This window comes from Gouania willdenowi, chromosome 11, assembly GCF_900634775.1.
Source record: "Gouania willdenowi chromosome 11, fGouWil2.1, whole genome shotgun sequence".
In the NCBI taxonomy this organism is placed as follows: Eukaryota; Metazoa; Chordata; class Actinopteri; order Blenniiformes; family Gobiesocidae; genus Gouania; species Gouania willdenowi.
In genome coordinates this window covers 25,347,744-25,375,727 of record NC_041054.1, presented here as the reverse complement: position 1 = coordinate 25,375,727, position 27,984 = coordinate 25,347,744, and the positions used below count along the sequence as shown (strand labels likewise).

The following is a 27,984-nucleotide window of genomic DNA, read 5'->3' as shown; positions in this document are numbered from 1 at the left end:
AATTGCCTTTACACTGTGTGACCTGGATCTGGGCCAGTACGGTTTAAAAAACAGTGTCAGCTACAACTCCTTTCATTTATTTGAAAAATAAATAAATTACATTCTGCAGATTTATATCAAAAAGCCTAAAATTATTAAAATGACTGAATAAAAATAAATTAGAACAAAGCAATGGTATCATTTTACAATTATTAATTATACAGGAATGAATCAGGAAATCTGAATTAAAAAAAAAACTGAGATTAATCAAATAATATTTCAATTTAGTAACTGGAAATTATCCTTCTACAAACCTGTGGAAGGTTTGTGTTTGCAGTTATCAAACTTTACAATTGTAGACACTGTACTGCTTCAATGTGGAGCAGCCTGTTTTTACTGTTTTTTGTATTTTGTATTAGGGGTACACCGATTGTAATTTTCTGGCCAATCACCGATTTTTTGAAAAAGCCTGACCTGCCGATATCAATTTTGGCCGATCACGATTTTTTTTATAACTGACATTAAACACCTTGAATGTTCCAATCTTATTTTACTGTAAAACATTCAACGATACCTGTGAAACAATACAAACGTGTTGTTTTAGCCGCACATGAGGTAGTTATTTCAAATACAAATTAAAATTTTAGAAGACTGCTGTCAAAAATACTAAATTATCACTTCCTTTAGTCTTTCATTTTTCACATTTTAAAAACAAAATTAAACGTGTCCAACAGGTTACACTGCAGACCTGTTCGGAGCTCTTTGCCAAAAATAAAGTGCACAGCAGTATTTTGGTTTTACAAATAAAAAAAATCACATCTTAAATCACTAAAAGTGTCCTGAGTTTTAGGTTTCCTTGTAGTGCAGAAAAATTCGAGTTTCGATTTTATTTAATGCACTTAAAAATGACTGCAGACATCAGATATATATTGTCAAAAGGGCAACTTTATTGCTGTGATTGTCCTCAAGAGTTAAAATGCATAAAACAATCCCAAACTAAAAAGTAAATGAGGCAATGCCATTCAACAATTTCAAGCTTTAACCCAGGTTTAAGCAAAAGTGCAACAGCAACTTCACAGTAGCTTAAATTTTCTGATTAAGAAATCAGATAACTACATTTTTAAAACATATATTACAATAAAAAAATAATAATAAACTTTTCCCTTAGCATCTCAGCATAGTGCGAATAAAAAATTTAACATGCCTGTGGCACACATATAGCCTACTCAAAGGGTAAACACGTAAACCAAGAGGGTGCTGGCTCAAATCGGAACGCAAAAACCTCTGAAAAAACCGTGGTGGAAAAAAACATGAGGACAATGGCTGACTGCATCCTTATTTTGTATGTTTGCTCATACTGAGGGCTGCAATAAATTTGACCAATAGCCCCCGAGCCACCAATTGCCCATAATGTATCTGGTATATTGATCCAACACCCACCTCCTCTGCAGCAGCTTCGGACAGGAGCCCCTCTCTTTGAGCGCACGTTACATGGAAGTAGGAGCGGCACATCCCTGCGTCACAGCTGATGCACACACCAGTCCTTGCAAAGCGGATGTCCTCACAGAAACTACACTCCTACACGAACACACAACAAAAAGTTTACCTAACCGATGGAAGTTTCTAAAAAGTTTCAAAAAAGTAACACTGTTAAACCAGCTTTCTCGACTGCTCCAGCCTCTTTGTTTCTTTGTAAGGATTTACTAATGTTGACATAACTTTGTATCCACACCACGTACAAATAACCAGGTTACGAATGTTTGAGGCTGATAAATTTCCCATTCAGTAAAACACTTCCCTTCCTTGTTAAGATTGTTGTAATGGTAGCTGCAGGCAGTCAGTAGCAATGACTAGACACCTTCTTTTTAATTGATTGAAATAATGTGATTGAGGCCATATGAGGAGCAAACAAAAACTTCTACTGCATTTTAAGGCTGAATTGAGCCTCTGCAGATTGACTGTGTTGTCCAATTATAGTGGGAAATTAGGTCCTAGTATATTGAGCTTCTGATACGCTTGTTGAAATGTTCTGGAGTCTGTAGGCTCTTGTCAACACATTAGGAGTTCCTATGAGCTTCTGTTTCTTTCATGTTTTCTTATCAAACCGAGTCATGGAAAGCATCGACTATAAACGCCTTGAAAGTCTATTGGTGCTTCCTGGCTTGGGGTCATATTTAATTGAAATTGTGCAATTGATAATTAATTACAACTACATAGTGATTAATGATTGATTAGCTTTACAGAACAATTAAAAATGAAATACTGTAATTTCCGGACAATAAGCCGCTACTTTTACACTTTGAACCCTGTGGCTTAAACAATGCCGCGGCTAATTTGTGGAATTTTTCTGGTTTTACAAGCTTCATGCTGCCAAAAAATTAAGCTCCGTCACATTAGACCAACGAAAATGCTGTTTAGGTGGACATACTTTAGGTTTAACCCAGTGGGCATGCACTGTAGCTGTTCCCACTCAACTATTTTGGAGCCAAAATACGGCGCTTAGGGGCGCTTCCATCTTGTAAATTTGATGTCATTTGGAGCCAGAGTCTGTGCAGTAGGGTCCGGTAGGAGGAGCCCTGGTAACACGCCCCGCCCATTTAGCGTACTGCCTTGACTTACGTAGCTATGCCACGCAAAGAACATAAGTATCTTTCCCACTAGAAATTCTACCAAACCAAACCACGATATATTTCAACTCAAATATCGAGTTAAATGGTGTCTCAGCTTTCCTTCACGACAAAACTGCTATTCACAAAGAGAGCTACGCAAGATCCATGGCTGTCAATCATTGGCATATATGACATAAAATCCCATTTTTCAACCTCAAATAACCTATTTAAAACAAACTTCACAGAGAAATTTGCACTTTTAAATGTTTTCTCTTCACAATAAGTGTTAATTCATTTCAAATTGCCATACATAATGTTCATATTTGCTAATACTACTGTGTATTAAATTAATGATAATTCAGTAATTGTAATTCATTTGTAATTTAACTTCAGTACTTTAGATGGTAATTAACATTCCAAAAAAATTAAATAAATTGTAATTTAATTGTAAATGGAAAAAATGTGCCACTCACTGTAATTGTATTTGAATTGTAATAGAAAAATTTAATTTACCCCCAGCCTGGGCACTTCATCTAAAACAGGACAAGTTTGAAACGCTGTGAGGAAAACTAATTTCTGACTTTTCTTGTCTTGGAAAAAAAGGCATTAATGATTATGAATAATACACAAATAAAGCAACCTTTGGATCAAAAGAAAACATCCTCCCACAGTTCTCTGGGTATCACTAAATCACTCTATTCTAATACCACCTGCCCAACAACAAAACTCACCTTGGCACCATATTTGGAATAGTTCATCTCTGTGAGCGTCACTGGTCGCAATTTATCGATGTCTCCGAAAGCCACTCCAGGAACGTATAGTGCACACACCACATGGACCCACCTAAAAACATGCAAGTAAGAGGTAAAGTGTATCTTATCATCAAAACCAGTGCTGAGAAAAGATCAAAATCTATTTATCTGAATATTTACATGGCTTTCTTTGATGAACTCACAATTAACTGGATTATTTGCAATGAAAAATAGGTAGAACTGTTAATAATTTAGGTTCTTATGTAACAATTATAGTACTAAACTACTGTTTCGGTAGTTTAATACTACCATTTATTAAAGCTAATGGAGACAATAACTATTCATTTTTAATTCCAATTCAAGTACTGTTTAAGCACCAGAGTTATTTAAAAATTACCTAGTGGTAACCAATATCAGAAAAATCCAACCGATACACAACCCTACAGCAGACCATTGTGGCCATGCCTGCCTTCCATTGACCGATCACATCAGATATCGAAAGCTAAGTGTTCAATGCAGGAGACATGTTGATATGGCAGGCATGAGGAAGCATTCATCATGTTTGTTGCACTGCCTGTGCAAAGGAGGCTAATTTATTTAACAACATCCCACTGCTGCACACAACATTAATGAAGTTTTGTGCACATTTGTGCAACTAGTTTTGTAAAAATGAGTTTTTCCAAGAATGTATCAATCACATATTAAATATTTAATCATGTAACAGACATTACTATTTAACTAGTTAACAATGTTGTGTCCAGCACTGGTCAAAACACAATAATATCAAAAGTTATTCAAAATCTGCTGGAATGCTGTGGCAAAAACCACTAAGTTGGGCTTTGCGTTTTTTCCTGTAAGACTCAAAACACTAATAAAACTTATAAAACTGGATGCATCAAATTGCTTAGGCACTCAGAGGACAAACAGACAGATTTAGAGAGCCCTGAACTCTGGCTACAGTTGGATGTAACACAATTTCAAATGCAGACTTTAAGGAAGAGAATCCGAAGTCCAATATAAAGATATCCATCTCTAGCAAGCAAGCGCTTCACAGTTTAATTTGCTATGTTTTTCATGCTCTAGTGAAGTAGTAAATTTGGGTGCAGCCTGGCTGAGGAGCACTATCAGCGATAACGTGGCTGAAGTCTCCACGCATCACATAGCACACTCTTCTCTCTTTTCTTCATCTATCTCTTCTCAGTCCATCCCACTCTCATCCCTCAACCAGATCTCTCTCTCTCTCTCTATATATATATATATATATATATATATATATATATATATATATATATATAAAGTTCCAAATAGCTTTTGGTCATCTGCTGCATTCAGACATGAGGCCTTATTTAGGTCTACTAAAAATAGCAGCTGACTGACAGAATTCTGTGTGCAGGTAAGTCCCACCTCCCAGCGTCCGTCTCTTTGAAAATGCCATCCTGGTTGGGACAGAGCTCACAGCTGGGGGTTACTCCGTTCTTGCAGGCGTCGCAGAACCACGGTTCAGTCGAGTTCTCCGAGGCCGAGCTCATGATGGAGTCGCTTTCCCCATCTACGCCGTAACAGCCTGGAACAACAGAACACAGCCTCCATTGTGACTGAATGTCTCTAACACTACATTTAGTATACAGAAGAGCACATGTTAATCATATTAATACAACAGTTAGTTTCGACCAAGTTCCGCTGTTACTGTTAATCACCATTATATTTTGGGCAAACTACACCTCAGTACACTGTCACTACGTTCATACTACAGGTCTCAATGCGCAATTTGGATTTCTTTTGAAAAATCAGATTTTTTCTGAAAAAAATATTTTTCTTGTGTGTTGTGGTTCATATTACAAATGTATCTTCAATCAGTCTGGTGTATGAATTACCTGCATGCACAGAAAAGGTCCTAAGCTGACCCATGCCCCTGCAGGCATGTACAGTGTTTACGGTTGTTAATATGGAGGTGACAGAAGTCAGCACTTCGTAACTTTAAGGAGAGTGTAAGAGAAGAGCCATGTTTATCATTCTAGCCGTTTGTTGGGATGGCTGTTACATCTTAAAGGGGATGTGAAACACACCAACAGACTGGATATGGTCATTACCCAGCAGAATCTGCTGCTTTGTTCACAGTTAGTGCGGGTCTGCAGACAGATGGCATTACGTCTTTACTGGTGCAGAACCCGTTGCAGCGGTGAGACTGAGAAGGTCTGTACAAACTAAAGGTCTCAACGTTCACTCACGGGATCTCCATGCCCACCATCAAGCCTCCATTATGGCGTTCCCTGAAACATCTGCTGTGCCCAGGGCATGCTCACTCATTAAAATATTGAAGCCTTTAAACTTTATTCCCTGTTTAGGCAGTTTGATCTTATGCTCTTTGTTGACAAGCCTGATGACAGGCGTTCTCCATTACAACGAGCATTAAAGACATTATTGTCCATGTCGACATGATAGCATTAAACAGTTGCAGCAGATTTTTTAGCTTCACGTTCTTGATGTGAAGGGTCCTCTATTACAATGTAAGTAATATAGCAAATGTTGTTCATTCTGTGTTTTATTCTTCTTAAAAATTATATTTCAATTTAGTCATTAAAATTGTTCCTCTCCATTGTCGCTGATGCTTGCTCATGTGAAAATTATTTCTTCATGACTCATTTTGTGTTGAGTGCAGTGGGATGACTTGTTGTATTTGGCACTATATAAATAAGGTTGAATAGAATAATTTGTGTATTTGTGATTTTAGTCAACAAAATGAGTGAAGCCATGCGCAGGTGGCCAGACTAATTTTGTGCATCCTCGAACGTAAATCCAAAAATACACAATATGGTACTATTGTCGCCGTCGAGGGACAAGGCGACTCCTTTCTACCGGCCACGTTCAAAGTCAAACTTCATTCCTTACGGTAGGGCTGTACTATTTTAACAAAAAACCTAATTGCGATTCTTCTGACAGATATTTATTCTTTTCAAAATTCTGTGTTTTCCACATTATATTTTTAAAATTCAGTTGTTTTTTTTTTTTTAAATGTTAATCAATTTTTTTCAGAAAATTTTGGTTTTTAAATTGTGTGAAGAAACAAATCAAATACTAATAAATTAAAAAAACACAATTGAACAAAAAAGTTTGTAAAAAATAAAGCAAGATACAATTAAAAGGTACACATAAGTTGTGCTGACATGGATTATTCTGACTGCTCCATTTTAATTATTTATGTCATAAAAATGTATGAGAACAGCATTAATGTCACCCAATTTCTTCCTCAGGGATCAATGGTTTACTGAATCTGAACAGGTTTATTGATTAAGTTTTGATCAACTTAATTTAAACTAATCAAACTTAAATGATCCTGATGACATCATTCCAGACCGTAATGATTAAACAAAAAAAAATGGATGCAAGGAAGCATCAGTTCTTTCACCAATAGGGGCCAGAATATTTTACAGAGCTTTACAGACACATTAAAGTTAAGCAGGCACTGGTCGGCTCTGATTTAGGAGTCAATGATGATTTGGGTACTTTTTTGGCAGTTTCACACAGGGTTTAGTGCCGTTTAGACTGTGTTTGAAGCGGCCAGGGCGGGAGAGGGCAGGTGGTGCATCTAATAAGCAGTCCCCCGAAACATTTCCCCATAAAAAAAAGTCCTTTTCCTCAAGGTGACGGCATTTGAACCTGATTCTGTCCATTTCCACGTTCAACGGTCGATTCCATTAAGGTGGATTTTATAGGGCTCTGGTGTAGTTGTTGTTAGCACACTCAACTGAAGGGTAACTGAGACTCGCTGCAGCACATACAAGCTTGTGTCCTGTAACCATCTCTGATTGGCCAGCAGCTCAGGAGGGCAGTTCTCTGCAATTCTGATTGGTGAACATATATATCACTCATCTGAGGTTAGATTATCAGGGTAGTGAAAACCTCAATATCAATGTGGTTAAGGTTAATCATTCAGCATTACCTTAGGGCACAGGGTCTGGTTGCGTGGGACCATCTGTCTCCTGTGAACGTCTGTGTGGTGCCGGTGAAAATTATGTTACATAAAAAGTTTTTATTGAATGAGTTTTGGCTGAGTTATTAAAAAATGTCCAGTTTTAAAATTAATGAAACTTTAACACCCCCTGTAGACCTGGCAATGTGGTAAAAACAAACTTTTAAAGACAGTGTGGTTTGGCCAAACACTGAGCAAGGAGCAGGGAGGAGAGTTGTAGTGTTGACACCCCCCCATGAGTTGATTGACATAAGTACCTAATAAAAAAAAAAAATACTGTTACTATTTATTTGTTGTTATGTGTTTACCAGTAAACCATGAGCATCCCTAGTAGGGGCGAGAAAAAAAATCGATTTCACGATATATCGCGATTTTTTGGGTGCCAATTTTAAATCAATTTAATTTTTAGTGGACGTGTGTTTTCTACTGCTGGAGACATTGTCACTTCTCAGCTGAGAAGCCTAACTACTGGGCATGTTGACCAGCTCCTGTTCCTACATAAAAATCTTGAAAATTGTGCCACTTCCGCACTTCCACTCCGGTAGACGGTGCCGTAGATATAATAATAAATTGGATGTTTTGAAGCAAATAGTTTTGACTCAATTTGTCCTCTGAATGAACAATATCTTCTGATGAACCTATACAGCAACTTGATTTTTCATCTCTACGTTTCATTTTGATATTAACTGGGTAGAATATCACAATATAGCACAATACCACGATAATATCGCATTGTGACCCAAGTATCGTGATACGTATCGTATTGCAACACCCTTGCCAATACTCACCCCTAATCTCTAGTCCCGAATTCTGATCCCATTTTGATTTCCAGCCTGATATCAGCAAAAAAAGCGAGTTATATTGGAATGCATCTAAAATCTCTGATATGACATATATTGTTTTATTGTATTTGTGGTAATTTTTCAGAATTATTATTCGCTTACGTATCAGATACGATCACAGTTTGTGATAAAGGTAAGTACTCATCAGAATAAGCAACGAAGTTACAAAGTAATGAACTTACGCACAAGCAGGCTGTGATGTTCAAACCATGGCTCAGGTCAGTGGCGCCGTCAGGATTCCATTTTCATAGGACGCACAGATCCCTTTACCCAAATAACTAGAAACAGCTAGAAACAGTTTGTCTATTCTATGCGGCAATGGATGTGTCAACCATCAGTTCAAATACCACCGGCAACAATCCACAGCCAGCTACTTTAAAACCACCATTGTTCTGATCATTTGACCTTTTTTACAGCCCTAAATACATTAGCTTGCTGCTGTGTGATCACTTGGTGAAGAAAAGAGACAAAACCAATATTATCAACAAACACCACCCTAAACAATCAAGGTAGAAAAGACAAGGTAGAAAAAGATCATATTTCTTTCCCATCCAGAGCTGTCATTTTCAGTGGTACGGTAGAAACACAAATTGAACTTTTGATAAAAAAAAAAAAAAAAGAGTAGCCCCAGAGAAGCGGACGAAGAAGCCAAGGGACTGAATTTTAATAGTGTCCTTTTAATTTCCAGGGGTTGCCGAAACAATTACTTGACTGTTGTGGTTTATATAGCAGCTATTACATCAGAGAAACGTGCTCCTCACTACCAATGAGGGCAACAATCAGTACTTTCTGCAGTCGGGAAGATAAAACTCAAATTCCTAATACAGAGCAGAAGCCTTCAGGCTTTTTGAACAATAAGAAAGACTCACAAATGAAAAAGCTGCACCATGTGCGAGCCTGTCACTCCATGGCACACTGAGAACTCAGACAGCCCATCGAAAGCAAACACTGGAGTAGAGAGAGTGTTTTATACCACCCAAATACTTTATTTAGAGCACAAATCCTTTTTAGATGGAAACTACTGACCATGAATCATAGTGAACTACTAATAGTCAACTCTGTACTTCCCTCATAGTATAAGTAATGGTTGTGGACATGCAATTTTAGGCAAAACAAGACAGCAGCTGTTAGCGTTTAATGGCAGATTTCAAAAGATTGTCAAAAATGCAGTTGCGTCAAGACAGGATGGGGATGTTGGTAACATGTTTTTAGCAATATTTGTTGGCTTCAAGAGTGAAAAAATGATGTTTTAAAAATACAATTTTTGGATCAACTCCAATAATTCCCATGAGTTTTTGGGATAACATTTTGGTGAAATCTGTAGTATATTCGGTTTGTTTGTTGTGAACTTTTAAAACTTTGAACTTGAGAGGCTTGCAGTAGTGCCACTTTTAGTACTGTAAAAACAGACTGTTTTTGCAGCTGAGGCAATCTGGCATTGAACTGGACCTTTATGCAAAATTTGGTGATAGTTCATGCATGAGAAGTAGAATTTCCTAAGAACAAAGTAGAACATGCAAGATCACAATAACTTCCTGACAACTTAAGGGGTACACAAACACTAGGGATGTACTGAAACACCTAAATAAATTATGCCAATTATTAGTACAATCAAATGTACGGCTGTATGAATCAATTAATCAATATCAATTGTGATGCTATCATAGCAATGAGGTTAGTACACACTAACTTCACCAATATTAAATCATCGCCTTTTTTGGCTGTCATTTCGGATTCACCCCCGCAACCCTGAAATAGCGGGTCTGTAAATGGATGGATGAATTTCTGATTCATGCCTTCAGCTCTAGTGTGTAAGCCTGAAAGCTAAAAATCATCAAAATAAATGAGCAAAACAGTCCCCGCAAATTAATAAAATCTAGTAAATTCCCTTGCGTATGCTATTTTTTCTTTTTTTTATTCCAACATGACATGGAAATGCCTCACGTGCATGATTTGGGACAATACTACGAGTTTACACACTATTTCTAACAGGTGACTGTATGTCTAGAAGGTACCCATAATCCCATTTTAAGAGTTGACTAGTGATTATGTTATCCAGTGAGTGAAATAGAAATGCACAGCTTTATCTGAAGTGTGTTTTTAATGTGTTGTGATTGTTATGGCAATTATTATATTCATCATCATATCATCAAATGTGTGTTCATGTGTACAATTTGTCATGTTTTAATACATGATGACTGCATTACTCTTTGCACTTTTGAACAGCTGAGTCATGTTAGATTAACAATTCAGATCGTATTGTATCCACAGTGCAACACACAGTCTCTACTGAAGGCCACACTCAAACTCACATGCAGATATACACGCACACACACTATCAAGGACAGATACCAGTGGCGCAGGCCTTCCTCATAATATATACGTCTTCATCATCCTCCAACGTTTCCACTGTTGGGAGCATCTGACTCCCTCCTTTTCTTTTTTTCAGGGTTGGGACTTTTTCTCATATCTGTATAAAGCTTAAGCTGTGAAACTGTTAGTCAGTCCTGTATATCCTGAGCCAGGGACAAGACCTTTTGGACCATCCTGCTTAGTACCTGGCCGCCTTTCCTTCCTACAGGATGGGACCCTCCTTTTTTTGTACTCCTTTTCATTTAGTTTTATAATAAATCTTTTTTATAAAATCATCAAGCTTTGATTGGACATCATCATTCAACACAGAGCATAATTCATGTCACCAAATGAGGTCAACCGCAAATTTGCCGTGACATGATGAACAAGTGGTTCAGGTTATTATGGTACAAAGATGGGTTTATAGTTGATGGTGTATTAGCTGAACTACTGGTCATTTTACCTTGTGACATATCACGGCAGACAAATTAAACCACCTGGCTGGGTGGCATTTGTGAAGTTGAAGCGAGGATGATTCGTGGGTTGCTGTAATTAAACGTTTCAAAAAAAATATTTTGGGACCAAATCACAATTCCATAGTATTTTTGCCTGATAGTGGAAAGCGTTCTCATTCTGATCTCAGCTTAACCTCCCATTTCCGGAAGTCATCTGAAGCATTGTAAAATTAAAAACAGTAGTTGAGTCTATTAACCCGATTTAGTATGTTTGGTACAACCTCAGGAAGTGTATTAACCAGTAAAGTCATCTAAACAGGGAACTTGAACTTTTCGACCTTTTGCCACATTTCAGGCTTCAAACATAAAGATATAAAACTGTAATTTTTTGTGAAGAATCAACAACAAGTGGGACACAATCATGAAGTGAAACAAAATTTATTGGATATTTCAAACATTTTTAACAAATAAAAAACTGAAAAATTGGGCGTGCAAAATTATTCAGCCCCTTTACTTTCAGTGCAGCAAACTCTCTCCAAAAGTTCAGTGAGGATCTCTGAATGATCCAATGTTGACCTAAATGACTAATGATGATAAATAGAATCCACCTGTGTGTAATCAAGTCTCCGTATAAATGCACCTGCTCTGTGATAGTCTCAGAGGTCAGTTTAAATACAAAAAGATTTCCCAAGCTTTAAACATCCCAAGGAGCACTGTGCAAGCGATAATATTGAAATGGAAGGAGTATCAGACCACTGCAAATCTACAAAGACCCGGCCGTCCCTCTAAACTTTCAGCTCATACAAGGAGAAAACTGATCAGAGATGCTGCCAAGAGGCCCATGATCACTCTGGATGAACTGCAGAAATGTACAGCTGAGGTGGGAGACTCTGTCCACAGGACAACAATCAGTCGTATACTGCACAACTCTGGCCTTTACGGAAGAGTGGCAAGAAGAAAGCCATTTCTTAAAGATATCCATAAAAAGTGTCGTTTAAAGTTTGCCACAAGCCACCTGGGAGACACACCAAACATGTGGAAAAAGGTGCTCTGGTCGGACAAAACCAAAATCGAACTTTTTGGCAACAATGCAAAACGTTATGTTTGGCGTAAACGCAACACAGCTCATCACCCTGAACACACCATCCCCACTGTCAAACATGGTGGTGGCAGCATCATGGTTTGGGCCTGCTTTTCTTCAGCAGGGACAGGGAAGATGGTTAAAAGTGATGGGAAGATGGATGGAGCCAAATACAGGACCATTCTGGAAGAAAACCTGATGGAGTCTGCAAAAGACCTGAGACTGGGACGGAGATTTGTCTTCCAACAAGACAATGATCCAAAATATAAAGCAAAATCTACAATGGAGTGGTTCACAAATAAACATATCCAGGAATAGACAAGTCAAAATCCAGACCTGAATCCAATCGAGAATCTGTGGAAACAACTGAAAACTGCTGTTCACAAACGCTGTCCATCCAACGTCACTGAGCTCGAGCTGTTTTGCAAGGAGGAATGGGCTAATATTCCAGTCTCTCAATGTGCAAAACTGATAGAGACATACCCCAAGTGACTTACAGCAGTTATCGCAGCAAAAGGTGGCGCTACAAAGTATTAACTTAAGCTGCTGAATAATTTTGCACGCCCAATTTTTCAGTTTTTTATTTGTTAAAAATGTTTGAAATATCCAATAAATTTCGTTTCACTTCATGATTGTGTCCCACTTGTTGTTGATTCTTCACAAAAAATTACAGTTTTATATCTTTATGTTTGAAGCCTGAAATGTGGCAAAAGGTCGAAAAGTTCAAGGGGGCCGAATACTTTCGCAAGGCACTGTAGTATGTTTGGTACAACCTCAGGAAGTGTATTAACCAGTAAAGTCATCTAAACAGGGAACAAAATTGAATTTGAAGTGATACAGAAAAGTGTCAAGTGATGTGGAAATGGGCAAACTCTAAAACTGAATTGGGGAAATATAGGAACTACAAATCAGAGGCTCCACATGCTGCAAAGCATTAGTAAATCAGTCTATGCTTTTTGAAAGCTTAGCTCAACCCACCCATTACAGACCAACTACATTTATATAAAAAGATACTCATTCCCACTGTCTTTCTGCCTCCTATGTTGCTTAGAAACCATACTGCAATTAGCAACTCAACTCAGCTTAAAGGTTCCATATCATGCTATTTTTCACCCATCTCCATTTGTTCTAAGAAGCCCAAAAAAATAGTATTTGAGGTTTATTTTCCCACTCGCTTGTTTTCGTTTTAGCCTCTGAAAAGTCACTTTCTGAGCAACTCTACACAAACAGGCTGATTTGCGGCCTACTTATGCATATTCATGAGTGGGCATGTCTATAGACAGAACACTTATTCCTCCTCCCCGCACAGTGATGTAGGGCCAGAGGACGGCCCGCCCTCCTCTTACCCACTCTGTAGCCGAGCTCATGCTGCTTTATAAACATGAGACAGAGTGTGGGGGTACATACTGTATATAGACTATAGAAAATACATACATAGCACTGCACGAAGGATGCAAAAATGCTCACATTTGTGTAGGTGTCTGTTTACATGTAAATCACGGCAGAGAGCTTCCTGGAGCCGCGGCTTCTCCAGCTCAGTGCCGCGTCAAATTCGCCACCAAAGTGGGAACGCGCTATCAAATTGGAGCGAGGTGTTTGGGCTCACCCTGCAGTAAGAAAGGAGCTAATCACCCTCTAACTAACGATTTAGGGAAACAATGAAAAAACACTTTGGGCATGTGTATGAAGAACCAAATAGCACTTTTATGATGTTTAAAGCACAGAAAAGTTGATTTAGCTTAACATAGGCCCTTTAATACTTTCTGATATAACAGTTTAGTGCATTAAAGACAAATATGGCTAGTAATTTTGGAACCATCTTGGTCAAACCAACTACTCAGGCTAAGCTGTGGTACAAATGTTCTCTGTTCCTTTTGAACCAACACAAAGCTCAGACCACAAATCCATGAATTGCTGGCTAATATGAGGTAAGATGACCAAAAGTGATGACTACAGGACAGATCCATAATCCCTAAAGGAAAGATTATCCTTGCCAGAAGACTCAGAAATGACAAGCTTGGCCAGAGGAAAACTGGCTTGAGTTACCAGCGTTAAATACATGTTACTGTACTGAGATTGAACATACGCATCTAGAAAAGAGTATGAATTCAGTATGTATTTTGAAAATAGATAAATAAGATAGTATTGCAATGAGAGAAGTAGAAGAATTGATAAGCATGTTTAAAAAAAAAAAAAAAAAAACAGCCATCTGTTTCTCAAGACACCAAACTGATGGTTTACATACACTGGTCTCTTGTTCATTATAAATCCCAAATCATTTAAATAAGGCTTTGAACATGTCAACTAAAAGGCAGAGCATGGAAAGCCATTGGAGAATATGCACTCAATTTTGGTTTTACTAGTGAAGTAATACGTGACGCGTCACTAGTAACACAAGTGAGTAATACTAGTAATTCTTACCTCAGTTTCTAATCGACCTATCTTTATAAAATGGGACTCAGTTATGCTGGGTTGGTTCCTCAATTACCCCACAGAGTTTCATCCAGAGATTGCATTTCATCGCAATTTTTTGAAATATGGCCAAGATATATTTGGCGCATGATGGAGGTTTGCGCTATTCCAGTGCTCTTGTGTATGTTTTTAACCCCCCGCAATACCACTAGTACCCTTGACAATACATCTTCTTGCTATATCTTGTCAGATGATATATCATCCCACCTTTATTCAAAGCATATCTACAACTTTCCCACCTCTTGTTAAATTTCCTAAAAAGCAGCCATTACATGACGTCAACTTCTCTTAATGACTCTTTTAAAAATCTGTATTTCTGACATTCCAAACAATCAGGAGAACCATTTTTTTCACTAGGCAATCTGTTTCTCCAACAAAGCAGACTTCGTCAGAACAGAAGTTCACTTCACTTAATAGCTAATGGCGTGCCAATCATTTTCTGCCATACACTAAGGTTTCATCTTCATTTCAACAACAACTACTTCACCTAAAGTCAGCAAAAATGTCTTCTGTTTAGCCAAGCATTTTTCTAGCAATAAGTGAACTGAATGCTTCCCAAAAAAGGACTAAATAGGTTATGGGAGAAGCATGGTACCACCAACAATTGTGCTTAGTGGAGGAAAGAAAATAGTTGCACTGCCAAGTTTCAAGTCAAACCAGCCTGCCTCAGCAGAGAGGGCATTCATAATCAAATAGCTAAATCTCCACATGGATGGATTCCAGCTCAGCTCAGCCTAAAATAAAGCATGAGGGCCTGAACGTTGGAACCACTACAGATTGCTGTGCAGGATATTCAGATTCCTTTTATCTGTCATTTCTTTAGCATTTACATACGGGAACCTAAAATAAAATGGTGTTTCTTCATCTTCATGACCCATTGCCCAGGTTGAGATAAAGAAATAAGGCAAATAGTAAACAAGGGCACTCAGGGGGTGCAGACCTCTGCCAAGCGCCAAATATCCTCTTTGTCAGATATTGGCAGTTATCTGGGTCATGGTACCATGATCATTCACACTTCTAACCTCATTAATAACAATACAGTAGGTCAGATTAAACTCAGTGAGGTAATTAAGGAACCCACCTGACAAACCTCAGTTAAATTTCATAAAGCTGGGTCAATTACAAACAGAGATTGACATTTTTAAAATTTGTTGAGAGTTTTCAATTATTTAAAGTGATCCAAAATCACTATATTGATCCAGATCCCCTCCAGAGTTTATTAGAATCTTCTGTGGCATAAAGTCTAATTTTGGTTAGCGCATTACATTCATAGCGCATATACATATCTTGCATTTCATTCACAATGTGTTTTACATGATTAATACGTGCATCAGAAAACATGAGGCAGTTTAAAAATCAATAAAAACATTAAACAGGGTTTAAAATAAAAATTTTAAAAAAATTCAACTATAAAATAATCTGCCTCTCAGTCATAAATTGTAGAGAAAGAGTGTCTTTAACTTGGATTTAAAGATGATGCTAATAGACAAACAAAAATAAACCATAAAAATATTACCTCCTTGGCGTAAGTAATAAATGATAAATTTAAAATTAAGATTAATGTCTTAATATCTATGAACAAAAAAGCAGGCAGGAAATGGGATATGGAACCAAAAACCCTGAATCTGTCAGCTGGATGCTATTGTGACGGTTTGGCTGAAACTCTTTTTTTAGGACTTTTGATTTGGGTCAGATTTCCCTCCTAACAGATAGAATGTATGATTAGTTTTTTTCAGTCAATCCGAAGTCCCACAAGGAGATTCACAATTAAAAATGAATACCCGTTTGAAAGTAGAGGAAAAAAAACAGTTAATAAAAGGATTTTTAATATTTGTAAAATGTATTGAATACACATACAATCAACAACTAAATAAAAAATACATCCCCCCCAATGTCCATAAAAAACAAAAAAACAGCTTCAATGTTGGTGTAATCCCAAAACTGAAAATCCCAGAATTCCAATAAAAAACACTTGGGAAAAAAATCCTCAACAACAGACAAAAAAAAAAAAAAAAAAAAACATTTAAGTAAATCACAGCAGATTATGCTAAAAAGCCCTATAGCAGGGGTCTCAAACTCAATTTACCTGTGGGCCACTGGAAGCAGTGTCTGGGTGTGGCTGGGCCGCATCTTGTGACACATCTAGTGACGCATCTAGTAACAGACCATTACATCAGCCCATTTCAACACATGGAAAAACTAAATACAATCTGCATAATGCTAAATCCAATGCCGGTAACATTGACTTCGTCCAAATCAAAGTCAAACAGGGTAATGCAAACACAAGAAGAGGCAATTCTATTACAGCTATGTACTGTTACTTGGGCACTGCCATAGATGTTGTAAAATGTTTCTCTGCTTGCATTAAGCATGGCCAATGGCCCACCTCCCAGAGCCATCTATCGCACATTGATTGATGGGTTCGTTCAGGTCCACCTCGCACAAACAAAGGGACCTTCCACACAAGGCACGTGAGAGAGCCATTCACATAAAACTTGCAGGCTGCACTAGCATTAAACTTTCATATCAAGGTGAGGGCAGAAACTAGGCAGTGGTGCTATAGGGAAGTTGTGCATAGGGTGGCATAGGAGTTAAAGAAGTGGACAAGTAAGCAGAAAGTCACAGGTTTGAATCATGTAGTGTTTTGCTGACCCAACAACACATCATCAGTAGGGTAAAACGACGGTCTGCAAGCCAGCCTGCAGCCCCCTGGCAAGTCCTGTCATAACACTGTTGTTAGACTTAGGCCGACCAACTCTCTTGCATGCAAGAGCAGCTTGTTAACCATTATGCTAGCCAAAAAGCTACAACGTCCAGAGCCTGAAACCATTTAATTCAAACAATGCCTTGTCAAGACAAATTGTTAGCAATCGGCTACAAAGAAGAGGTGAGGCTCTGATGTGATGTCAATGTAGGATCAGACTGCTAATGGCAAATAATATACAATAATGCTAGTGGTTTCCAGGTATCTTGTAATCTAGCCTTCAAGCTGCAGTATGTGTTTTTTTTTTGGTGTCATTTGGTTCGAAATCCATAATCATCTTTGAGCATATTGTAATCCAAAGTGCACTGAGTGGACACTGGACAGTGAATCTCTTCTCCTTGTCCTGGCACTTTAAATGAGCTTTAGAAATACAGGAGATGCTGGACTTCAGCCTCACAGATATCTTTCTACCAACAGTGCGATCCCATGAGCTGTTTTAAACATTACTATTGGATCCTTGAGCAACTCGTCAAAAGTCTATGCGCGTTCACGATCTGAGAGTAGAGATAGTGTGATGGCAGAAAATCAAGCAGAAGTCTCCACGGCCACTTTTGGCACAGCAGTTACACGGCAAAGCAAGGGGAAAAAGGAAGACCGAGGTGGAGAAGTCTAAAGGCTCAATGTGTTCAGGAGGAACAGACTCCACAGAGGTTCCTCTGACTTGGTATGTGCGGTACTGTGCGCGATCCGCTTCCAGTCCGTGCGCAGTCCACCCCACATAGCGAGTCAGTGAGAGAGTGACAACAGATGGAATAAATCGCTTGTAAACCTAAGAGAAACATTAACTAAGGTGTAGAGAACAGACAATTCATGACCCACAATACACAATAAATATCTCAGATTTCATTCAATATATGGCTTGTTAGGGTTAATATTGAGTTTATGCACATTGACAGGTGAAAAATATAATTGAAAAGAAATATCACCTTTCGTGCTGTAAAACGATTGAATTTTAAAATTTAATAACTTTATTGTCAAAGATGTACAGGTACATACATGAAATTTGTACTCTGCTTTTAACCCATCCCTTCAGGAGTGGTGGGCAGCTAGGGTGCAGCGCCCAAGGAGCAGTTAGGGTTAAAGGACTTGCCAAACTACAAAGTCATAACAACATTAATAAGCATGATCTTTGTGTTTTTAGGCAGCAACAGCAGAGCATGCAATAGCTCAGGCATTGTCAAATACGCTGTTATGCAGGAACACCGACAGCGGTCAAGCCAGCTTCCACTCCGAAATCCTCGGTCATTCGTGCCGCCAGCCAATTTGTGGTGCCTGTTTATAGACGGTTTTACAGTAATGCAGTCGGAGGACAGACTTCAAAATAAAAGCTTAGACTATGAAGGGAGTCTGCAATTTCACACGGATTCAATCAATCAGTGAGTCTGTTAATTGATTGAGGGATTTACTAAGTGATTAGTTAAGTACTTAATTGAGCATATAAGGAATTAATTCATTGATTATTTACAGAATTATTATTACCATTTTAATTCTAATCACATTGAAACCTTAGAAGATTGAGTCAATGACATTTCATCTGTGTGTATAATTGGTCCAACATAAAAATAAACACAGTAGCTGGAGTTTATGATGTGGAATTGTGAAATAAAAGCACAGTTCATAGTCAAATATTATCAATAGTTCCCTCAAGTTCAGATCCACATTAACTCATTCAGTGCCAGCCATTTTCAGATTTTCTACCCCCCTCAGTGCCAGCCATTTTTTGAGCATTTTGATTGATTTTAAAGACCCACAGAATATTTTCTACTAAGCCTATCTGAAATATGACACCAGATTCAGAGATTGAAGCCTCTACTTTCATAAAAAAAAAAAAAAGTTTCTCGCTCGTTTCATTCTTTTGTAATCAGCCATTGAATAGAGCAAGTTTTACACAAATCTTCAGTTTCAGAGCAAAAAGCTAAGAAAACAGCCTTTTTCTAAAAAAAACCTTATCAGTGACTTTAAAGCTATTGTTTTTTGCTTTAGTGACAACTCTAACATCTGAACATTGTTTCCTTATATAAAACATAATAAAAAAACACTAAGACCGGGCTTTTGATGGCAAAAATATTATTTTGCTATCTGCGTCAGAGTTGAATGTATTTCTTACTGTATTTTGGCGTTCCTCCAACTTTCTCTCCCGTCAGTCTGCACACACGTAACTTCCTCTTCCTCCCCAACATGCAGTGTCACTGCTTGCCCAGATTTTTTACGGTTTTATCTCACAATCGCCACATTATCCATGAGTTCCACAGATGCTCTGCTCGAGTATCTGCTGCTGGGAACGTCAACCCTGTACGTAGCGCCATTTTCTGTCTCGTAAACGCCTTTCCTCTCTGCCTCTGAGGTGGATGATCTCTCATCCAAAGGTACGTTGCTACCTCCTACATGTCACCTATTATTTTGCTATCTGTGTCAAAGAGCAACCGTAGCAGTGGAGGCAATCAATGAGGCAACCAGGCTCCAGAGTTTTGATGCATCAGGTTTTTGTCTTTTTATTTTCCATTGGCACCACAAGCACAGTGCATTTCAATCTCCACTCAACTCACTACTGACCAGAATGGAGGTCCCTATATACAGGTGCTTCCTTAATTAGTCTGTACCAAGCATGGGGTGACATTTGATTTACATATTAACAGTACAACATAAATATTTACACAAATAATTCTTAACAGACACCATCATAAACAATAACCCTTTATTAATATAATTAACCTTATTCAGATCCCCTAAATGATTCAACTAATTATTTACATTGATTTCTAAACATCAAGCTCCCCTGTTCCTTAGTCCCTCTTGGTCTCTCCCACCTGGAACTATAAAAAGGTGTCCACAGCCCCCGGGGAATTCTTTCACCAGGACACCACAGGAAAGAGGAAGAGACCATGCACAGGTAAGCATTGCTGTATATTGCATTTCAATCACCCCCAGAATAAGAGAACATATTTAATGGTTTTATTTATCATGTCACTGCTAAGTTATTTATCAATTATCTTAAAATGTATTTTCTGTTTTTATCACTAGATGAATGCTGAAACCCTGTGGCCTGAACCATGTGCTTCATCACCTGTCCTCATGATGTCAATTTAAGTAAATTCATTAAATCAATACCACAGAATGTGTCTTCTTAATTTCATTAAGCACTGCCAGTCTGTTCACACAATTTACCATGTATACATTATAACAGTCCATGTGTAACGTCACCTCGTCGTTACAATCTGGCTCACAGGCTGGGGTTATTTTGCACCCACCTCCACACCACCCCCCTCCACACCCCTCCTCCCGACACGCAGCAATGACCCGTTTAGCCCGGTTAGTTGATGGTTTTATCTCACAATCACAGTACACAGTACACAACCCCGTAGTGTGACCCTATAAGTTTCAATACATTCTGATGTGTGATTTCAAAATAAAAGCCCACCAAAGTTTCAAATACAAGACTGATTACATATGTTTTTGGATTTATTTTTTAAAGGAAACGCCCTGTTATTACAGTCTACTTCCACATCAGGGTTGTAGTACACAACCTCACAGTGTGACCCTATAAGTTTCAAGACATTTTGATGTGTAGTTTAAAAAAAAAGTCTGTCAAAGTTTCTAATATGAGACTTATTACATATACCTTTGGATTAATTTTTAAAGAAAACTACCTGTTATTACAGTCTAATGCTGGTAGGACTGACCACACTAGGTCGAGAAGAAACCAGCACCATCTTGCCTCCCCTCGGTCTAGTGCTGTCCTCAGTTCCTCAACACTCCAAGGTATTGAACTGTTGAGCCCCAGCTCCGGCTCCCTGCCAACGCTACGCTCCGGTGAATGTTGGCCTCCCTGTGGCGCTCTCACTCTGGTGACTGCCCCGCTCCACTTTCTGAGCTTTGCAGAAGCCAGCACGCCAGCTGTCGTCTTGAGCCTAAAACGCTGTCCTTGACGTCCTCCGATACACGTTGGCCCGCACCCCTGCTAGCACCTGTAGCCGCCATGTGCTAGCTTCAAGCTAATCCACCTGCTCACCCTGCCTGTGTCAGTGCAAAAATGGAGGCCAAGGCTTTTTTTTTTCTTTTTTTTTTTGCTCCGACCATTTTTTCTTTATCTCACAGTAGAAGAATTTACAGAAACACGTGTGTGTGTGTGTGTGTGTGTGTGTTACAGTCTGATCTATATTTACAGCGTCCATCTGCAGATGTTATTCTATCTCCTCTGGTCGTACAGGGTGGGGCATTGGGATGATCAACTTCTTCTTAGAGTCTCTGGACAAAGCTTTCCTCATGTCGTATGCGTCCTCGTCAGGCTCTCCGTTGCTGGCTGAATAATACTCTATTACTGTTCTATAAACACTGTATCCCAGACGTTTGTACATGTTCACAGCCACTTGGTTTGAAACTCTGACAAATAGATCCACGAAGAATCCTCCTTTCCTCTCACTGATCTCCTCCAACATCTCCATGAGTTTAGCGGCCAGGCCGAGACGTCTGAACTCTGGAGCCACAGACAGAGCAGTCACGTGACCGTGCCACTCCTCACGGGCCACGGATCCCTCCGCCTTCCCCATGATGTAACCCATCAGTTCTCCACTGGGAGCTTCAGCCACGATGAAATATTCAGGCCAATGAGCCAAATATTGGAGATAAAACGGGATTCCATAAGTCTCAGTCAAAGGGCCAAGGCTTTTCTCACCAAGGAGACGGGATGCGCTGGGACTCTCCTCTGTCAATGCGGGGAAAAAAATCTCCAGCAAAAACAAGCACCAGGTCTGCTCGAGCTGTCTGGGGCTGGAACACGCCCCTGCTTGGTGTCGACTCCACTGGCTAATGTCGGCACTGTGCGTCAGGCGAGGCGGGACCCCTTTCTTCCTCTTCAAGGCGTCCAGCATTGCAGTGAGAGAAGAGGCGGCTATCCTGATGGACGCCACGGCGGCACACGGTTCCAACTGGGGCTCCGAGCTCGACCTGGCCACTATCTCCCCTGACCTTCCCGTGTCAGGAGAGGATGAGAAAAATGACATGTTCATCACTCCGTCCCGGGCTGCGCAGCCTGCGGCCTCCGTTGCTTCATCGGCCCGCCCAACCGTCTCAACGCAGTTCATCCGTCTGACCCGGAAAACTATCGGCCTCAGCTGCAGCTTTGCCGGCACAGCCCGCTTAAGCACACTCAGGCTTAAAGGAAAGAATGGAATGGCCTGACCACTCTCCTCTCCCTCGGTGAAGCAGCTGGATGATCCTCAACCCCCTGGCTACATCTGTTCGGCTTTCATACATGCACTCAGGAGCCCTCCACAGCCCAGTCTCCCCGCTGCCATAGCACCTGGTGTGGTGGCCGGGTGAGACTGACATGTACTAGGGAGGTTCGGCTGTTCCCCCATGTCCACAATCACGCACACACACGTTTTATTAGAAATAATAAAGTGTGTCTTAGTGTGGCACCCAGGTCGAAGGCCAAGGCATAACAAATTGAAGCAAATTCTGTCACAATAAGCTGCATAGTGACGGCACCCACTGTTGACCCTTGGTGGGAGGCCTCCCCCTCACCCTGTCATCACGCTGTCCCCCTGGGCGTGCAGTGAGACATTCTCCCCTCAAAGGAATGGCACTGTTCCACCAAGAGAGGGCGCCACCGCACCACAGATGAAGCCTCTCTCAGTAGATGGGCTGCAGCAGCACTCTAACCCTATCTTGGAAGCAAAAGATGGGCCATGCTCTAGGAAAATCATCCTGTGTTTTACAGGAGGAAATCTTCCTACTATGTGAATAACCTAAAGTTTTACTCCAGGTGATTCTGTTCCCCAAACGAAAGGAGGGAGCAGAATTCACCCAATCCTGGATGTACATGCTCTGAACAGGTATCTCAGGAAATACAGGTTCGGGATGCTCCGGAGGGTGGAAGTGGTGGTCATACCCTCCGAGGGGTGGTATGTTGGGGTGTGATTAAAACTGGAGAGCAGGCAACATGAGGTGGGAATGCCGCCCACGTGCCACTACTTAGTAGCACAGCCAGCGGCCCCCTCCACCCCCAGCCCCACCATCCAGCCCCCCAAGGGTTGGGTATGGGTGTGTGGTGCACCAAGTGAGTGAGCCAGACCCGTTGGGAGTGAAGTGAAGTGTCCACGTAGGGGGCCTGTCTGGTTTGAGCCCGGCCCCTCCACATGGCAGGCCACTGGAGAGGATAAATGGCGCAGACGGGCACACTACACCGCGGGCCCCAGGGACGCGCCGAGCAGCACAGCCAAAGGTAAGTGGTTGCAGTTCGTGTTTAAGAATGCTCTGTATATTTTTGAGAGTTTTTTTTTATTTTGTTGAGATTTATATTTGAGATAATATGCCTTGGTCACCTCCACAGGGAAATATTCCAACTGTGGATGACCTCATGCGGGATGAACCCTGTGCGTTATGGCGCACGGAGTGATGGTCCCGATACATGGTGACCGTGGTGTGACCATCACCAAGTGCACCAGGGTTGTGCCGCTGGCTCGGCCCGTTTTTCCTGGTGGAAGGGATGGGCACATTGAGATAAATACTTCTGAGGGCTGCAGATGGAGGGTGCATCCCATAGTGAGACATCTGATGAAATATTATGAAAAAGAACAGGGTGTTTCCTTTTAAATTGACTTAAAAATACTATGTAATAAGTCTCATATTTGAAAATCGGCAGTGAGCTCCCGGTAACAGTGCTGAGATCACGGTAACAGCGCTGAGCATCCCGTAACAGCGGTGAGCTTCCCATAACAGCGGTGAGCTCCCGGTAAGAACGATGAGCTTCCAGTAACAGCGGTAAACTCCCGGTAAGAGGGACATTTTCTTACCAGTGGTAATGTTTTTGATGATATATCTCCCACTAATCACGTCCGTAACATACATACAGCACTGAGCAAAGACACTGTATATAGAAGGTGGGATGAGCTACTGCTCATGAAAAAACTATGTTCATCTGAAAAAACGACTGAACCATAAAAAAACCTATTTAAAATAAATAAACAAGTGGTGCTTAGCCTGGCGGGGGGCAAGAAAAGCCTGGCAGCCTGCCAGGCCTATAAAGCACTGGGGGAAAGCCTGAGTTTCAATCAGTGACTCAGCAATAAAAAGCTCACCTCCAACACTGATAAGGAATGAGAGCACAGTTGACTTGCCTGTAAACAATCCCAAAACTAGTTGTCCTCCATATTTATCATGCCCCCACCTTCTGTGACTGTTTTAGACGAGTCTCAGCCGTGGCTGGTGTCTGCAGGTAGTTACAAAACAATCTCTGTTTTTTCCTCTTGTGACAAACAATGGACTTCAATGCCGGTCATAACATGCACACACACTTTGCAGCACACAGAGAAAGTGAGGGAGAGCAAGATAAGAAAAAACAAAACTTCCCATAACGATTCATAAATTAGGCCAACACCAAGCATGCCACAGTGTGAACTGACCTCAGATGAACCACAGACACCTTAAAAGAAGAAAAATTGCAATAAACTTGCTTAACTAATCAATAATTATCGGTGTGAAAGGTAATGCATTACGTTGACAGCTGTTAAATCCAGTTTCTGTTGGTATTGTCCAGGTGTTCATTATTGTCACATGAACAGAAGCAGTGGCGCCACTGATAAACAGTGTTTGGAATAATGGCGCTTAAAATAACGGCGTTATGTAACGGCGTTTGTGTTTCAGTAACGGGGTAATCTAGCTAATTACTTTTTACTCCGTTACAACGCCCTTATCGTTACTGTACGTTAAATGCGGTGCGTTACATGTAATGATTGAATAAACTGCTATCCGAAAGCATCCCCGACTTCTTACTCAGCTGTTGTGAGGAGGTGGGTTAAAAACAAGGTGAGCGATTATGATTGGCTTAGGCGGCGTCATGTTTCATGGTAGCTAATCAGAGCCAGTGTTTTTACACATGTGCCAGCAAGAGGAGGCGGGTTAAAAACAAGGTGAGCAATTATGATTGGCTAAGGCGACGTGCCAGCAAGCAAGTGCGCGCGCGCACGCGCGCACGCGCACACGCACACGCACACGCACACGCACACGCACACGCACACGCACACGCACACGCACACGCACACGCACACGCACACACACACACACACACACGCACACACACACACACACACACACACACACACACACACACAGCAGATTTGATGAAGCAGTAGAGATGGTGAGTGTGGAGCAGTCTGATGAAAAGTTGGCATTTTTAAGGTGACGATACAAACACTACTGTAAATTAATTGTGGTCAAAGGCAAGAATGTGTATGTGAAGTGTACATTATATCCAGGAGTGAAGACTTTGTCAACATCCGTTGTGAGCAACTCAAATTTAATGAAGCACCTCACGACACACGCATCTAAAAAAAATGTGAATTCTTTGACATATAGCAACTTTTTTTTTTTTTTTTTTTTTTTTAACAGTAACGCAAATAGTTACTTTCCTTGGTAATGAGTTACTTTTATTATAGAGTAATTCAGTTACTAACGCAGTTTCTCTTTTGAACAAGTAGTGAGTAACTATAACTAATTACTTTTTTAAAGAAACGTTCCCAACACTGCTGATAAAGGTCTATATTGTAGAACTGGACATTTAGTGACTCACAGCCACCAACTACAGAATCCCAACAAAGAATGTGTATGAAGCAGTTATTGTGAGCTCTTGTGCATTGGCGCATTCACAGCTGGCAGTCAGCTACATTCTTTACATACAAGACGCGACAGAGAGCTCTGCTAGACTCAAACAAGTGGGAGAGAGAGCGGGGTATGGGTCTAGAAAGACATTTAAGCAATTGAGAGGAAAACCCTCAGCTAGAAAGGTGCACATCACAGAGCCACTAGCAGAGATAAATGCAAGGGTCAACTGCACTACTGGCGTCTAAGGTGACTGTGTCTTTGTGGTGACCGGGTTTTTTCTCCTCCTGCCTGCTCTATAAGGTCTTTAAAGAAAGTTACTAAATAAACTAACTAACTAAACCACTAATATTGTGTGTGATCTTTTCGTAGAGCCTGCAGGTAAATTTCACTACACTTACCGTTTAAACTTGCATACATTTACAGATAAAAAAAAATTAAATATGTAAAAGTTCTGAAGAGTTTAAGTAAATACTGTAGGTGGCAGGCTTCTCTCTTGGGTGCATATAACCACTGATTTGATAATATGTTTCTAACCAGTAGCAAAACTACTGTAAAGTTTCTATACTTACTATACAACCATCAGCCATAAAGAATTTCCGAACTACACATTGATGAAGAAAAATAATGTATAGAAGATACCAACTAGCTGTGATTGTTGCGACTGATTTTCCTCCACCGTCTTGCCCCTCTGTGTCATTTCAACAGGATTTTCCTGCATCTCAGAGGAGGCAACGATCAGCCTAATGACCAGACCAGATAAACATATTGCCTTCCCCTGATATCTCACGCCCATTTGTTCTTAGGCCATTTCATGCCAGTGTGTTTAGGTGCAAATGTTTCGGTAGAAGATAATCAAACCGTCCCAGGGCTGTGTTATCCTCTGAGGTGTCGGCCTTAAGGTTCAACTGTGATATGCAATAGTTGAGCCCACCACACAGATAGGGACAATCAGTCAATGGTCTCTACGGTCAGTGCAGACTAATTTCATTATCTCATATCTGTGTGCAAATATTGTGTCAAGGTCTAAAATCTCTCTCACATCCTATTGTCGTAGGCGCCATGATTGGAAAGAGTGAAGACCAAAGCAATGGATTTCCTGGAGTGATGTTAACCGCATCCCCCACAGATTTTGACAAGAGAGTTTGACAGGTAGAATTAATTCATGAAGTGCTGCAACCATGAAATAAGTAGTGAAATATTTATACTTCATACATTTGAAAATGAAAATGAATTGATTTAATTTATTATTGACACATTTAATTAATTGTCGGCACATTCAATTAATTATTGACACTTTTAATTAACTCACCCACTGCCACTGACGTAAATATACATCAGTTCAAATCCTTACGTTCTCTGCCATTGACGTAAACATACGTTAATTGTATTTTTTAATGGCGGTTGCTAGGAGACACTGTTAGGGACCTCTCCCATGAATATCAGCCTTGTACTATGATGTAGTGACCAACTGGTGCCATGTAGGTGGCAGGAGTGCACCTCCGGTTGAGAGATTAGCCGTTATGTGCACCATCAGTGGGAAGGGAGAAATGGCACTACGAGAGAAGAAAGTGAAGCTCACAGCAGCTCACACTCAAGCAAAGCGTGTGTGGACCTACGTGGACTATTGAGAGTGTCGCGATCGTGAAAAAAAATGATCAACAACCTGGGCCAAACGGGTTGATTCGGCATGTTCGGAAGTTGCTTTTGTGGAGAAGGGGGGTGGGGGACTTGGAGGAAGGCCAAAATACTGTAAGGCAGGGGTCTCCAACCTTTTTTAGGATGAGAGCTACTTTAAAAAAATAAAAGTCATGAGCTACTTCAACTCCCCTTATTTTTGTTTTGTTTTTGCAGTGTGTTATGGCAATTTTTTATATTCATCATAATATCGTCAAATGTGTGTTCATGTGTACAATTTGTCATGTTTTAATACATGATGACTCCATTACTCTTCGCACTTTTGAACAGCTGAATCATGTTAGATTAAACAGTACAGATCGTATTGTACTCAGTGCAACACAGAGTCTCTGCTGAAGGCCAAAACTCAAACTCACGTGCAGATATAGACACGAACACACACACTATCAAGGATAGATAAGAGTGGCGCCCA

The 27,984-nt window shown here is 40.2% G+C and overlaps 2 protein-coding genes across 5 annotated transcripts in view; both read right to left on the bottom strand.

Annotated features, from left to right (window-relative positions):
• The window catches only part of phf14 (PHD finger protein 14), a 138,491-nt gene that overhangs the window by 94,139 nt on the left and 16,368 nt on the right, over nt 1–27,984 (bottom strand). For all 4 annotated transcript variants that reach the window (XM_028460972.1, XM_028460974.1, XM_028460973.1 and 1 more), the window contains exons 5-7: nt 4,745–4,904; nt 3,320–3,431; nt 1,420–1,557 (exon numbers count right to left, since the gene is read on the bottom strand). In XM_028460972.1, the coding sequence (XP_028316773.1) occupies nt 1,420–1,557; nt 3,320–3,431; nt 4,745–4,904 (410 nt within the window). The remainder of the gene's footprint in view (nt 1–1,419; nt 1,558–3,319; nt 3,432–4,744; nt 4,905–27,984) is intronic.
• On the bottom strand, nt 21,341–22,357 carry naa20 (N-alpha-acetyltransferase 20, NatB catalytic subunit). Its single transcript, XM_028461013.1, has one exon. The coding sequence runs from the start codon at nt 22,355–22,357 to the stop codon at nt 21,458–21,460; it is 900 nt and encodes a 299-aa protein (XP_028316814.1). The 3' UTR covers nt 21,341–21,457.